The following is a 13,384-nucleotide window of genomic DNA, read 5'->3' as shown; positions in this document are numbered from 1 at the left end:
CTGCCACTTTTTTTCCCCAATTCTTATGTAGGAAGAGGTTTTTCCAACATTTGCCCTGTCTAGATTGGACCAAATGTTAGAAAACCCCCTGGCTGTGTATAGACTGGCCAGTTTTTCCGCAAAATCAGCTGCTTTTGCAGAAAAACTTGCCAGCTGTCTACACAGGCCCCTTGAATTTCCGCAAGAACACTGATGATCTCATGTAAGATCGTCAGTGTTCTTGCGGAAATACTGTGCTGCTCCCGTTCAGGAAAAAGCCCTCTTGCGCAAATGTATTTGCGCAAGAGGGCCAGTGTAGACAGCACAGTACTGTTTTGCGCAAAAAAGCCCCGAAGGCTAAAATGGCGATCGGGGCTTTTTTGCGCAAAAGCGCGTCTAGATTGTGCCTAGTGACTTATAGACATTTAACTTTTCTAAATAATTTTTAACTTGCTCTTTTATTTTAGCTTCTAATCTGACCCCATGTCTACTAACATCCTCTATGTTAGTGATGTATCACTGCAGAGAAAGGTACAAGACATTCCAAAGTGGGCAACAGTGAAATAACATGGCCATGGATGGATTTCCTTCCTACCTCCACCAGTTAGAGTTTGGCGTAAGTCCTAAAGTATAAAGGGTTATGTCTTTTCCAAGGCTTGATGTAGCGCGTGTGTTAGTGGAGTTGAAAGGCTGTAGCATGGTACGGTGCAGAGATCTCCTGGGATTTAGGTAGATACAAGTCTGTATTTGTCCCCATTCCTCCTAGGTGTACAAGCAAGAGTGGGAAATAATAATTTTTACAATGTGTAATGTCACTGAACCCTGTGCAGATTCTTTCACTCTGAGGTCAGCGAGCTGGGGGTGTTAGCGTAAATTAAATAATTGTCTAACTGCGTCAAATTGTAGTGGTTCCATGGCTAGTCAGTAGTCCCTGGGGGCATTTTAAAACAGTTTAAAAGTTTAAAAACCAGCTCCCCTCGCAGACCAGCTGCCTGTCACCCCACACTGCTGCCTCCGTGGGATGACAGTGCTACCTCAGTTCAGGGTGGCATCAGTCCCTGTCCCTGTCTGTGGCTGACAGAGGCTGCTCCAAGGCAGTCTTCCTCACCCTACCCTGCTGCCTCTGGGCAGGCAGCTAGCTCCATGGGATCTGGTGCTTGTGGGGAGCCTACTTAGAAACTGGCTTGTCACAGGTACCAGCTTCTGCACCCCCTTTGCAAGGGTGGGGGAGTGTGGGTAGTCCACAGGATTAACCGATAAGCCCAGATTTATCGGTTAATCGTGTAGTCGACTACATGTTGACATCTCTAGTGTGAGCCCCATCTCAGAGATGAAAAAAACAAGGAATAGTCAGTGGCAGAGTAGAAACAGAATAGAAGAATCTTGACACTCATCCTTCCAAATGTATCCTCTTGTCCAAATTTAACCCCTGTGGTGATATTCCTGAAATCAGTGGTTATAGAGAGAGAGCTGAGACCAATAGAAGAAAAAAAGGGTGTTTTAATTTTCATTGTATTATCCAGGGTTCAAAGGGGAACCAGTTCTCTTTCCTAGCCTCAGACAGTGTGATGGTCTGAGGCTGTTACAGGGGAAAATAATGGGGCAGAGGTGAGTATTCAGTAGCGATGTTAAGAAAAAGAAGCAGTATGCCTATTTCTTCTCATTTCCTTTCTTTTCCATTCCTTGTCCCATCCTTGACTTCACTGTCATCTGAACAGGCTGAGGACTGTTCTCTGTGGTACAGTTTATTATCATACTCCTGAAGTTGATTGGGTGTCACCAGCTCCTGGCGGGTGTTCCATGACCAAGTGTAGGTGGAGAAAGTGTGGTAGAAGCTGTTGTTCCTTGGCTTCAGTCCAATCTGGCCCCCATGCAACTTCTGCCACAGTCTCAACATCCTGTTCCTCTCCTTCAGTGCCATCCCCTCCTTGTACATTTCAGTTACCCTCTTCACCTGTGAAGAAGAAATGGCGCTTGAAAGAGGCTGCAGAGTAATACGGAGCCAGAGTTTCACCCAAATGGAAACCAGCTATTGCAGAAGTCAGGCAGGAGATGTTCACAAGGAAAAAAAGGACAGAGCCTGGATGCCCTTTGTCATTCATTGCATTTAGATGCCAGTAAATGTCTCCAGCTCATGTAACTGAAAGAATTAACTGACTGACTTTGGTTTCATCCCTCCTGAAATTCCCTGAAATTACTATGAAGTTATACAGATGGGCAGTTACAATTCTTTCAACAGAAAGTTAATTGGATGGATCACACCTTATAATTACATGGGAAATCCACTGTGTTATGAAGGGTTGTAAAGGGACATGCCCTGAGCTCAGTGTTCCCTCTAAGCCCTGCTTCATAGGTGATTAATCAGCCCCGCTCAGACAGAGGCTCAGGGCTCCATGCAGGGAGCTGACTGGCTGGGGCTGATTAATCACCTGTGAAAATGGGCTGCCAGGCTGCTTAAAGGGACCCCAGCTTGAGATATGCTAAGTGGGGCTGTAAAATACCGATTCATCCGTTTAACCCAATATTTAACCAGTTAACTGAGTAAACAGGATCCTGGGACTGGGGCTGCTGCTGCCGGTGGCAGCTGGACTCTCCTGGTCTCGGGGCTGGGGGCAGGAAGCTCCTGGGGATGGGGCTGCTGCTGGCTCCTGACCCCAATGGGGCAGCCCTCCGCCCATGGCAGGCCACAGGCCGGGGGCTGCTCCCAAGCACAGGTTAACCTGTACCCGATAAGCAGCACCCAGTAAGGGGACGCTGACCTGATAACCCATCCACATCTCTAATGGTGAGCACCCTGCACTTCCTGCAATTGCAATGGCAGTTGCATTTCCTTACACCAGGTCTGCATTTGTCCCAGTTTTGTGTTTCAGGAAGTCACGTGGAGCTCGTACTCTGTGTCTTCCCGTGTTGAAGGACGGAGACAGAGCGACAGCACTGGGAGCTGTATCTCAGCAAGGCAAACATCCAGATGCTGCCCCCAGTCACATCTTGGCCTGTCCGAATGGAATGCAGGGAGGTGAAAGGGTAATATTAGGTGGCTGTGGTTCTCCTTTGGCCCCCAAAAAGGGCAGCAATGAGGCCACCTGGGATGCTGGTTCGTGTGGCGTAGTCCTTGTTCACCAGGACTGAACTGTTTTTATAAACACCACAAAATAGCCCTCTTTCTAGCTCGAGCAACCCAGCCAGCATCCAAAGCAGGACCCTGGAGATGAAAGGGCCCCCGTATTTCTAATGCCTTGGATCAGCCAGTCCTTGGAAGAAGAGTGACAAGGATCTAACACATTGCAGAACTGGTTCTCTCATGTAACACTATACACAGAAGGGAGGAATCATTGTGGCTTGCCAGGGGCTTGCCGGGGGAGAATGAGGAATTCTTTGGAAGGGGTGCATGTGTCCGTACTCACATCTAGTCGTATCTCCTGCAGGTCGTCTATGGTGAGCTGGTGACGCCTCTCCATCAAGTGAGGGCTGAGAGAAAGGGGGATTTTCTGACCTTTGAAATCACCAGGCGGTTTGAACGCAGCTGCCTAATTGAAAAAGCCACAGAGGCCATCGTGACATGCCTTTGGCAGTGTCTGTGACTTATTGCTGTCTGGGACAAAACTCTAATGCACCTGGTCAGTTATTTACTCCAGCACATTTGGGGAAATCCCGCCCTGCATGAGTCAGGCTGAAGCATGAGATCTGATTACACTGCAATACACAAAAGCTGGGTTTGGCCCCACTTACTTGCAGTATTGCTATCTCCCAGTGCTGCCCCCCAGAGGAGGAAGCACAGCCTGCTGCTTAGAAAGGATCTTTCCCTGTTGTCACGTACAACCATAGTTTCCCATCAGGCGTCCTTATGCCTTGGGGGGCGGGTGTGTGTGTGTTGTGGAGGACAACAGAGAAAGCAGACATCCTCTGTGAGTGTCTTGTGTGGGCTGGGTCACTTGATCATATCCTGCGATTGGGAAGTGGGAGACCAAGGGACATCTTCTGCTGGCTGGTATCTTCTGCTGCACTCATGGTAGTGTTCATGCCTTTAGTCTTGCTACCAAGACACCCGAGCAGACTACCATCCTACCGTATATTTTAGAAATGTGCGGCTGTCTGTCTGTGAGTCTGTTTGTTCAAGAACTCCTCCTAAATGGTAAGCGTTAGGACCACCGCATTCAGTACGCAGTTTCCCCTTATCATAACTTAAAGCAAGGTGAGAGTTTTGTTGTGCCAGGACAATGGGACGTGTGTGGAATGGGATTGTTTCACATCAAGCAGAAAGAGCGGGGGTGTGATAGCAGGGACAGTTATACTCACAAATGACCACAGGAGGGCAGCAAGCATGGGGGACTGTTATACTCACAAATGACCACAGGGGAGTAGCCGCTAGCCATCACACAGCCTCCGCGGCCTTAGGCTGGCCCTCAGGCAACCTTGCTCCCCTCTCCTCCTCTCTGGTGTCTTGGACCAGGCCCCAGGCAACTGTGCTGCACAGCCCAGGCCAGCTCCCCTGAGGAGCATGACCCCCTGCCTGGGCTGGCCCCAGGCAGTAGCATGGTGGGCAGCCTGAGCTCCCACACCCACCCTGGGCCAGCTCCAGGGAGAAGACAGTAGCTGCCTTTCCCCCAGCTCTAAGCCCTCTCGCCTGAGCCCCTCCCCCCTTCTACTTCTATCTACCTGCCCTGAAGGACCTGAGCAATGCCAGGTAAGTCTTCCAGTGCTATACATTCCTGATATCTGTGGCAGATGGGAACAGGGGAATTCAGCTAGAATCTCCTGCCTCAAAGCTTTTAGAACAGGAATCAAACCCACAACTTTTTCAGCCAGCCTAGTAACTCTAAGAACAATTCTTCCTTGTAAAAGTGAGTTTCTCTTTCCCTGGGCTTGAACAAAGGACACTAAGTGGATGTCCCATTATAAAGCCAGCCTTCCGTACATTTAACTCCTCATTTATGTCTAAAGCTAAGTAGGAGAGACATCCAGCCCACTCAGTTAGCCGCATTCGTACCAGCACTAGAATTGTACTCCCCCCCCCCCCCTTCCTTCTTTTTCTGTTATAAATTCTATGTTCACGGTTTTTTCGCTCCAGCTCGTGAAGAAGTGGGTTTTTCCCATGAAAGCTCATGACACTATGTTTGTGTTAGTCTCTAAGGTGCCACAGGACTACTTGTTTTTAAAGTTACAGGCTAACACAGCTACCCCTCCGAGACTTTTTCCCTGGAATAGTCACCCAGGGTATTAGGTTTTCTGGGCTGTAGGGGGAAGAGCTATTCCAACCATGATACCTATAGGGAACGACAAGTGAACGTACAGTCTGCCACAGTTCCCCACTGTATGTAATCTCAAACGCATAGCCCCTGTATATCAGCTGCATCAAGTGCAAGCTAAACTAAGCAGTGTACATGGACTCATTTCATGAACATTTCTAGGAACAATTTTCCAGTGGCCATATTCAGAGCTGAGTCTAAAAGAAAGTGAAGTTTGTGCGGTTTACACTGTGTGCTGTGATGTACACATTGAGGGGGATGGAAGGAAGCGTAAACCACACATACTTCACTTCCTTCCATCCCCCTCAATGTGTACATTACACCACCTTAGACAACTCCCAGCTTACTTGGAGTCACCCCATTGGCATCACTGAATTTGACCCACTAAGTCTAAGGGAAACAAAGGCTATGTCTACACTGCATCCCTCTTGCGGAAGAGGAAATGCAAACGAAGCGCTCGTTAGCAACGTCTCTTCCGATGCTTTTTGCGCAAGAGGTTTTTGAGCAAAAAAATGCAGTGTAGAAGGGTTTGTTTTGTGCAAAAAAAAACCCTTTTGCACAAGAACCCTTATTCCTCAAAAAATGAAGTATACAGGTTCTTGCGCAAAAGGGTTTTTTTGCACAAAACGGACACGTCTACACTGCTTTTTTGTGCAAAAACCTCTTCCACAAAAAGCATCAGAAGAGAATATGCAAATGAAGTGCGAGATGTCGCTAATGAGCACTTCATTTGCATTTCTTCTTCCACAAGAGAGATGCAGTGTAGATGTAGCCTATATAGTGTCATAAGATTGTGCTGGCTCCACATATTTCAACAGGGAGGAGTCTACAGCGAAACAAGACTCGCCCTTTTGTGTATCATCTGTTGTTACATTGATTAGCAACTTCTCCTTATCTCACCTTGCGCAGCCAGTTTCTTTTGTGGAAAAAGTGGTTTTCAAATGAGGATATAGGCTCTTTCCTTCTCTGCATCTCTAGCTTCTGCAAGTCTTTTTTTGGCTTCGGTTCGGTCATTCCATCCCGGTTGGGAAGCAACGGGAAGATGGGGACCTGAGCATAAGGACTGTCAGAGGGGGCAGTGCTTGCTGGCAAAGGTGGAAGAAGGAGAATAGATATCACTGATTGGACACAGCACCCACCATTGGTTTCCTAGCCCTTGCCCCTTCCCAGTCTATGATCAATGCAACCAAGGCAGCACTACACAAGTTCGGAGATCTCCCCTAGTCACTTTTCCTCTTTTTCCCACCTTCCTTTCCACAAAACACATTGGAAACGTGAGCCAGAGAAACCTCAAGTTTTGGATGCCCAACTTTACAGATCGAGGGCCTAATTCCCAGAAGTGTTGAGCCCCCACATTTTCAGTAACCGCAGCGTCGTGGGTGCTCAGGACCTCTATAATACAAACACAGGTCTTAGTGATCCGTTCTGAGAATGAGAGACGGACTCCTCGTTAGCCCATGGCTGTGTCTACATTGGCACCCCTTTCCGGAAAAGGGATGCTAATGAGACCAGTTGGAATTGCAAATGCCACGAGGGATTTAAATATCCCCCGCGGCATTTGCATGAACATGGCTGCCGCTTTTTTCCGGCTCGGGGATTTGCCGGAGAAAAGCGGCAGTCTAGACGGGATCTTGCGGAAAATAAACCCTTTTCCGGAAGATCCCTTATTCCTACTTTCAAGGAATCCCTTGAAAGTAGGAATAAGGGATATTCTGGAAAAGGGTTTATTTTCCACAAGATCCCATCTAGACTGGCGCTTTTCTCCGGCAAAACCCCGAGCCGGAAAAAAGCGGCAGCCATGTTCATGCAAATGCCGCGGGGGATATTTAAATCCCCCGCGGCATTTGCAATTCCGACTGGTCTCATTACCATCCCTTTTCTGGAAAGGAGTGCCAATGTAGAAACAGGCCATGAGTTATACCTCGAGCAACCACCAAGAAGAACGAATCAGTTAATTAAGGTTCTGTTGGGCTAAGTGATATGCTGAAGTTATTATTTATACAGGATAGTGTCAAAACAGTAATTTAACCAAATATTCCTTTATTAAAGCCAGAGGCTGAAAGGCATTTATACAATTGCTCTAAATAGGCCTACAAAGCCTAACTGATAAGCAATTGATTACATTCAAGCAGTAAAAAAGTATTCAATCAAGGGTATGTCTACACTACCCCGCTAGTTCGAACTAGCGGGGTAATGTAGGCATACCGCACTTGCAAATGAAGCCCGGGATTTGAATTTCCCGGGCTTCATTTGCATAAGCCGGCTGGCGCCATTTTTAAATGCCGGCTTGTTCGAACCCCGTGCCGCGTGTAGCGTACAGATAGTTCGGAATGGCTTGCTAGTTCGAACTATCTAGCCCATGCCGCGTGTAGCCGCGCGGCACGGGGTTTGAACAAGCCGGCATTTAAAAAAGGCGCCGGCCGGCTTATGCAAATGAAGCCTGGGAAATTCAAATCCTGGGCTTCATTTGCAAGTGAGGTATGCCTACATTACCACCCTAGTTCGAACTAGGGTGGTAGTGTAGACATACCCCAAGATACTTACAAATGGGCTAAACACCCATGGTTTGCTTAGACCCATGTTAATTTGCTCCTATGTGGTCAGGTATTAGTAATGAACCCTTTCAGAATTCACTTTTTAATACCCTTTAACAAACAAATGATGTCATTGCCAATTACTGACTTCAGGTAAAAGCCAACTAGAGACAGTTTCCTGTCTTAGCTGTGTCTACATTGGCGTGATCTTATGCAAAAGCATCTGCTTTTGCGCAAAAACTTGCTGCCTGTCTACACTGACCGCGAGTTCTTGCACAAGTAAACTGACATTCTAATGTATGAAATCAGGGCTTCTTGCACAAGAACTCTGATGCTCCCGCTCAGGAATAAGCCCTCTTGCGCAACTGTTCTTGTGCAAGAGGCCAGTGTAGACAGGCAACATGAATTTCTTGTGCAAGAAAGCCCTATGGTTAAAATGGCCATCGGAGCTTTCTTGCGCAAGAGAGCGTCTACACTGGTACGGATGCTCTTGTGCAAAAGCACATCTCTTGCGCAAAAGCACATGCCAGTGTAGACGCTCTCTTCTGGAAGAATTTTTGCACAAGAACTCTTCCGCAAAAGAGTTCTTGCACAAGATCATGCCAGTGTAGACGTAGCTGGGATGTAGATAAGATTAACACCTTTCTCCCCAAGGCCTTTCCTCCTTATCTCTTCCCCCTCTTTCTTGCTGACCCACAAGTTTCGCTTTGTACCTGGCTCTATTTTTGAGATAACACTGGTATGTCATGTGGGAAAGGCCTTGCTGCCTCTTTTTAAAACAGATTGTTACCCCATTGGTCAGAAGTTCTTACCTTCATTAGTGATTCTTTGAACCAGACAGCCCCCGCACTCCCGGCCCACTTCCAGCCTAATAACTCATTACTTTCAGGGGCTCTCTGTGCAACACCAATTTCTTTAACCAAACTTAAACTAGCTGTAATTCTCTCCTTTTCTATTTATTCTACATGGTGACAGCCCATGGGGGGACAGCCTACATATTAGCAGAGAGCACTTCCCTCTTAGCCAAGTCCATAGCAGCTTTTCATAAACCTTAGTTTGACTCAGATCAAGTCCAGCCGAAAGGGACTTGATGTACCATACTCCAGACATGGTTGGCATGAGAGCCACCCTCATTCACTGGCTGATCCCCCCACTTGATTTCCATCTTCAGCTCTGCCCAACCAGACATCGCAGTCATGGGTTTGGATGGGGCCGATTGTAACCTTTGTGCTGTAAGGCAGCCTGTCCCCATCACATCGCCTTGTCACTTCTCAGACAAGCAAGGCCTGATTCCCAGAAACACAGTTCACTGCTGTCCTGTCCTCTATGGCAAAGGGGAAAATTCTAGCCCCCTAGACTTTGGAGCTTTGGATAAAATGCAAACTGTGTCTGAATGAAACCTGGAAGGACAGCATGGCCTAGTGGGCTCTTCCCTTGAACTGGGATGGTACATGGAATAGGGTAGCAATTGGCGAGAGATGCTGGTGTCTCATTCTCTAGCATCTCAACTTTTTATTTTTTTAAAGTAACTCCCTAACTGTTACAATTGGAAAGAAAACCTCAGAAAAGAAAACCTGAGCATCTCATCGAATCTTCCCACGGGACTGTGTCCGGCTATTGCACCAAACGCTGTTCGCTTGGAGCACTGGGGAGCTGCTGGATCTGATCAGTACATTTGGAGAGGAGGCTATGCAGTCCCAGCTGTGCTTGAACCACAGGAATGGGGAAACCTATGGACACATTTCTCGAGGGGTGTGTGAAAAGGGCTGTGACTGGGATAAGCTGCAGTGTTGATTGAAGATAAAGACGCTGAGGCAGGCATAACATAAGGTGAGGGAGGGAAAGTTGCTCTGGTGCTGTACCCAAGATCTGCCATCTCTATAAGGAGATGGATGCTATCCTTGGTGTGGTGCTATCTCCATTACAAAGAGCCCCGTAGATACTTTGGAGGGCACAGGCGGCAGAAAGCAAACCTAACCTGGAGGATGAGATGGAGTTACACAAGGATGCGTAGCTCCCAGTGTGGTTGCCTGATGGGGCAGGCAGCCAGGAACTGTTCTCTTCTGTGGTGCATAGTCAGTCTCGGCAGTTGTCCTCTGGGGAGCAGGAAGCAGATCAGACCCGTGGGGAGTGGCTGTGGCTTGTGAAGTGCAGAGATGGGTTTAGGATACAGAAATATGAGAGGCTGGATGTGTTTCTGGGGGCTGGACATTTCCCTGTGTAGCTAATTGGTGTGATAGAACAGGGTGCTGACGCGACAGAACAGAGTGCTGGTGCATGCCGATATCTCACAGGAATCCTCCAGAGAAATCGCCAGGAGAGTTCCTGGAGGCATGCATTAGTTCTTTGCTGCAGATTCGATGGCAAAGCAGCTTGGTTCCTCTCCCCAATGTAGGACACTTTCCCACCCCATTCTGCAACTACCTGTGCAGGGACCTAAGCGGCACATAGGTGAGCTGCATACAGTTCAATAAAGGTAAAGTTTTATAATGGAATTCATCTCTATTTTGTTTTCTACAAATTCAGATGGCAGGCACTACTCACACCTGAACAGTCATTTCAAAGATTTTCTCACTGGGATCTGTGCCCCCAAATGTTACCATAACCTCCTAGGAAAACTACATGGACTATACAATTGAAGCACCTATGACACAGATATACATTACTGCTGCTCATTATCAAAGTGCTTCCTCAGAGCCTCCCTGATCTGAATTGCCACCCTCTGGGCTCCTCCGCAGACAAGTGGTCTGCTTCAGTGCTCCACTTCTGAGCATTTCATCGTTAGCTTCACAGAGATTATGCAAAATGCAGCATGCAGCTATGACCACAAGCATATTGTCCTCATTAAGTCTAACCTGCCATAAAGGCAATGCTGGCATGCCTTTATTCTGCCAAAAGGAACAGTCAATTCTCATCTGGCGCCACTCAGTCTGTTGAACTGAGCCTTACTGCTGTCCAGGTGTCCTGTGTAAGGATTCATAAGCCAGGGCTCTAAGGGGTAACCTGGTCTCCCAGGATTGCTCTGGGCATTTCCATGTCTCCCTCTTTAACCGCGTTGTCTGGAAAGAAAGTCCTCACTTGCAGCTTTCTGAACAAAGTGGTGTTCCTGAAAATGTGCGTGTCATGCGCATTTGCAGACCACCTTGCATTGATGTCAGTGAAACACCCATGGCAATCTATAAGCGCCTGCAACACCATGGAGAAGTACCCTTCCCTATTGATTTACTCTGTTGTAGGGTGGTCTGATAGTAAAATTGGAATGTGTGTGCCATCTATCGCCCTTCCACCGTTAGGGCAACCCATTTCTGCAAAGATGTCCACTATTTCATACTCATTTTCCTCATGGTCCTTCGTAGCAGGATGCGATTTATTGCTCTGCTCACTTGCAGTGATGCAGCCCCAATGCTCGACTTGCCCATTCCAAACTGGTTCGTAACTGACCGGTGGCAGTCTGTCTGGAATCTGGTGACTCCAATGATTGCCACCTGCATCTCTCCCAGGAGGGCAGCTCTCTTTCTGGTGTCCTTGTGCCACAAGTCTGGGGCCAGCTCTGAACCCAGTTCCTGGAAGGTCATTTTCCGCATTCAGAAGTTCTGTAGCTGCTGCTCTTCATCGCATATCTGCAGGACAATGCCATCCCACCATTCGGTCTTGTTTCCTTAGCCCCAAAGCAACAGTTTATCCTATGCAGCTGCTTTGGAAATGCCCAAAACAATGCAAAATTGCTCCTATTTGTATCACGCAGAACGTTGGGCGTTTACACGTCTTCCCCTGTTAGGAACTTAACTGTATTGCCATGCACAATGTTTTCATGACAGCATATGAGAGAACTGCAGGATCATCCCTTCTCTCTAAAGATGCTGGGGTGCACAGCAAAGACTAGCCAGTGAAAATATAGCGCAAAAGAAAGTTGGAAGCCCATGGAGGACTGGGACAGAATGCAATGCATCATGGGACATTTAGCATGGTCCCAAGGTGTGCTGCAATCCACTCCGACTTCCCACAACTCCCAGCGACAGAACATATTAACTTGCATTGTGGGCTACCTACCCACAGTGCATTTGTTGCTCACAATGTCGATGATGGTGGCCCCAATGTGCATGTGATCTGTTACCAGAGGAGCTAGTGTGAACAGTGTGTTCTGATCTTTGGGATGTCAACATAAGTTTGGTTGACAAAACTTGGTAGTGTAAACAAAGCCTAAATTCAAGGTGCCCGGTGCCATCAGATTTTTGATCATTTAGAATGGGACCACTCTGGTGATTCACAGGGGTGCAGCTTGGGCTAGTCCTCCCCGCCCCCATTTGATTCCTCATTGAATAAGTGATCTGGAGCTTGCAAATCTGGGTTCTAGGCATTCCAAATCAGTGGTCACCCCTGTAAATCTGAAGTGATTTGCCTAAGATCCCAGCTTGCCACAGCCTCGCTAGGTGACGGAAACCCAGGAGCCCTGCTCTTTCACTACAAGACGATGCTTCCTCCGATTACTCACAGCTTGGTGCAACCCCTGGAGAGTGTAGGGGTTTATGATCTGCAAGAAGCAAAAACTTAGTCGCTAACCAAGACTCTGATCCAAGGCCCAAATGTCAGGCAGAAAGAGAGGACTTCTCCTTACTTGCCATGGACAGAGCACGCTCCAGTGAATGGCGGTGACCTGCGACTTGGTTGCCCTCTGCCCCTTTGGCACCGTCAACAAGACTCCCGCTTAGACACACAAGCGGCAGAGTCACTTGCAGTTCTTACCCTTGAGGGTTTCCACGTAGGCTTCCAGCTCTTTGTTGTTCATCACGGAGATGCGGGCTGCACCTGCAAAGGCTGACTGAGGAGTGACTTTGCCTTTCTGAGGGGCATGTCTGAACGTGTGGCGACTCTTCCCACGATCCATTAAATTGCTATCGTCTATCAAGGCCCTCCTGCCAGTAGATGCCATGAACTTCTGCCGGTAGTAACTAGAAGACAAAAGAGGACTCAGTGTCTCCGGACGCGTTACACGGGACAGCTATAACCAGCAGCCTTTTCACCAGCGTCTTTCAGGGGGAGGGGAATGGAGCTTCTGTCCTTTGACTGCTTTATGTTGCTTAGAGGAGGCTCGAGGGGATTTTAAAGCCCCCCCCTTTATTACTTTAGTATAAATTCAGCCCTTGTGTATCTTGAGAGACTCTGTGGGCAGCTGGAGACCAGGTAGAACTCTGGTATCTCCGGTTTACAGACACTGACTCCCTGTGGGCAGGAAAGGCTTTCCACGGAGCGGGGCTGCCAGGATGTACATGCCAGCAGTGGCGCGGAGACAGTGACCGGCAGCTGCTGTAGCCCTGCTGAGCTGCCAGTGGTGGCAGCAGGGTCCCCGGGTGTTTTAAATCGCCTGGCTGGTGGCAGGCTGTGGAACACCAGAGGGGAGTGTGCAGGAGGGGCAAGTGGGGCTGGGGACATGCAAAGATTCCCCCCACGAGCATCTGCCAGAGGGGGGTGCCTTAGCTAAGTTCAGCACCCCTCACCCCCTCCTCTTGCATCTCCCTCTCCTTCCCAGAGCCTACACACCCTCTCCCCTCCACCCCCTTCAGTCCCCAGTTCCCTTCCAGAGCCTGAACCTCATTTCCTCCTGCACCCCATCCCATGTCCCGGGCC

At 48.4% G+C, this 13,384-nt stretch overlaps 1 protein-coding gene across 12 annotated transcripts in view; it reads right to left on the bottom strand.

Moving 5' to 3' along the window:
* Positions 1-1,459: 1,459 nt before the first annotated feature.
* EFCAB3 (EF-hand calcium binding domain 3) overlaps positions 1,460-13,384 on the bottom strand; it is a 109,902-nt gene continuing 97,977 nt past the window's right edge. For 8 of the 12 annotated variants that reach the window (XM_075911695.1, XM_075911699.1, XM_075911702.1 and 5 more), the window contains 4 exons: positions 12,503-12,708; positions 6,126-6,310; positions 3,384-3,506; positions 1,460-1,933 (listed from right to left, as the gene is read on the bottom strand). In XM_075911695.1, the coding sequence (XP_075767810.1) occupies positions 1,640-1,933; positions 3,384-3,506; positions 6,126-6,310; positions 12,503-12,708 (808 nt within the window). In that variant the 3' untranslated portion in view covers positions 1,460-1,639. Of the gene's footprint in view, positions 1,934-3,383; positions 3,507-6,125; positions 6,311-10,575; positions 11,380-12,502; positions 12,709-13,384 lie in introns of those variants that run through there. The other 4 variants (XM_075911700.1, XR_012898082.1, XM_075911704.1 and 1 more) reach the window with 4 other exon arrangements.

This window comes from Pelodiscus sinensis, chromosome 29 (assembly GCF_049634645.1).
Source record: "Pelodiscus sinensis isolate JC-2024 chromosome 29, ASM4963464v1, whole genome shotgun sequence".
Classification (NCBI taxonomy): Eukaryota; Metazoa; Chordata; order Testudines; family Trionychidae; genus Pelodiscus; species Pelodiscus sinensis.
This window is presented reverse-complemented; position numbering and strand designations above follow the sequence as displayed.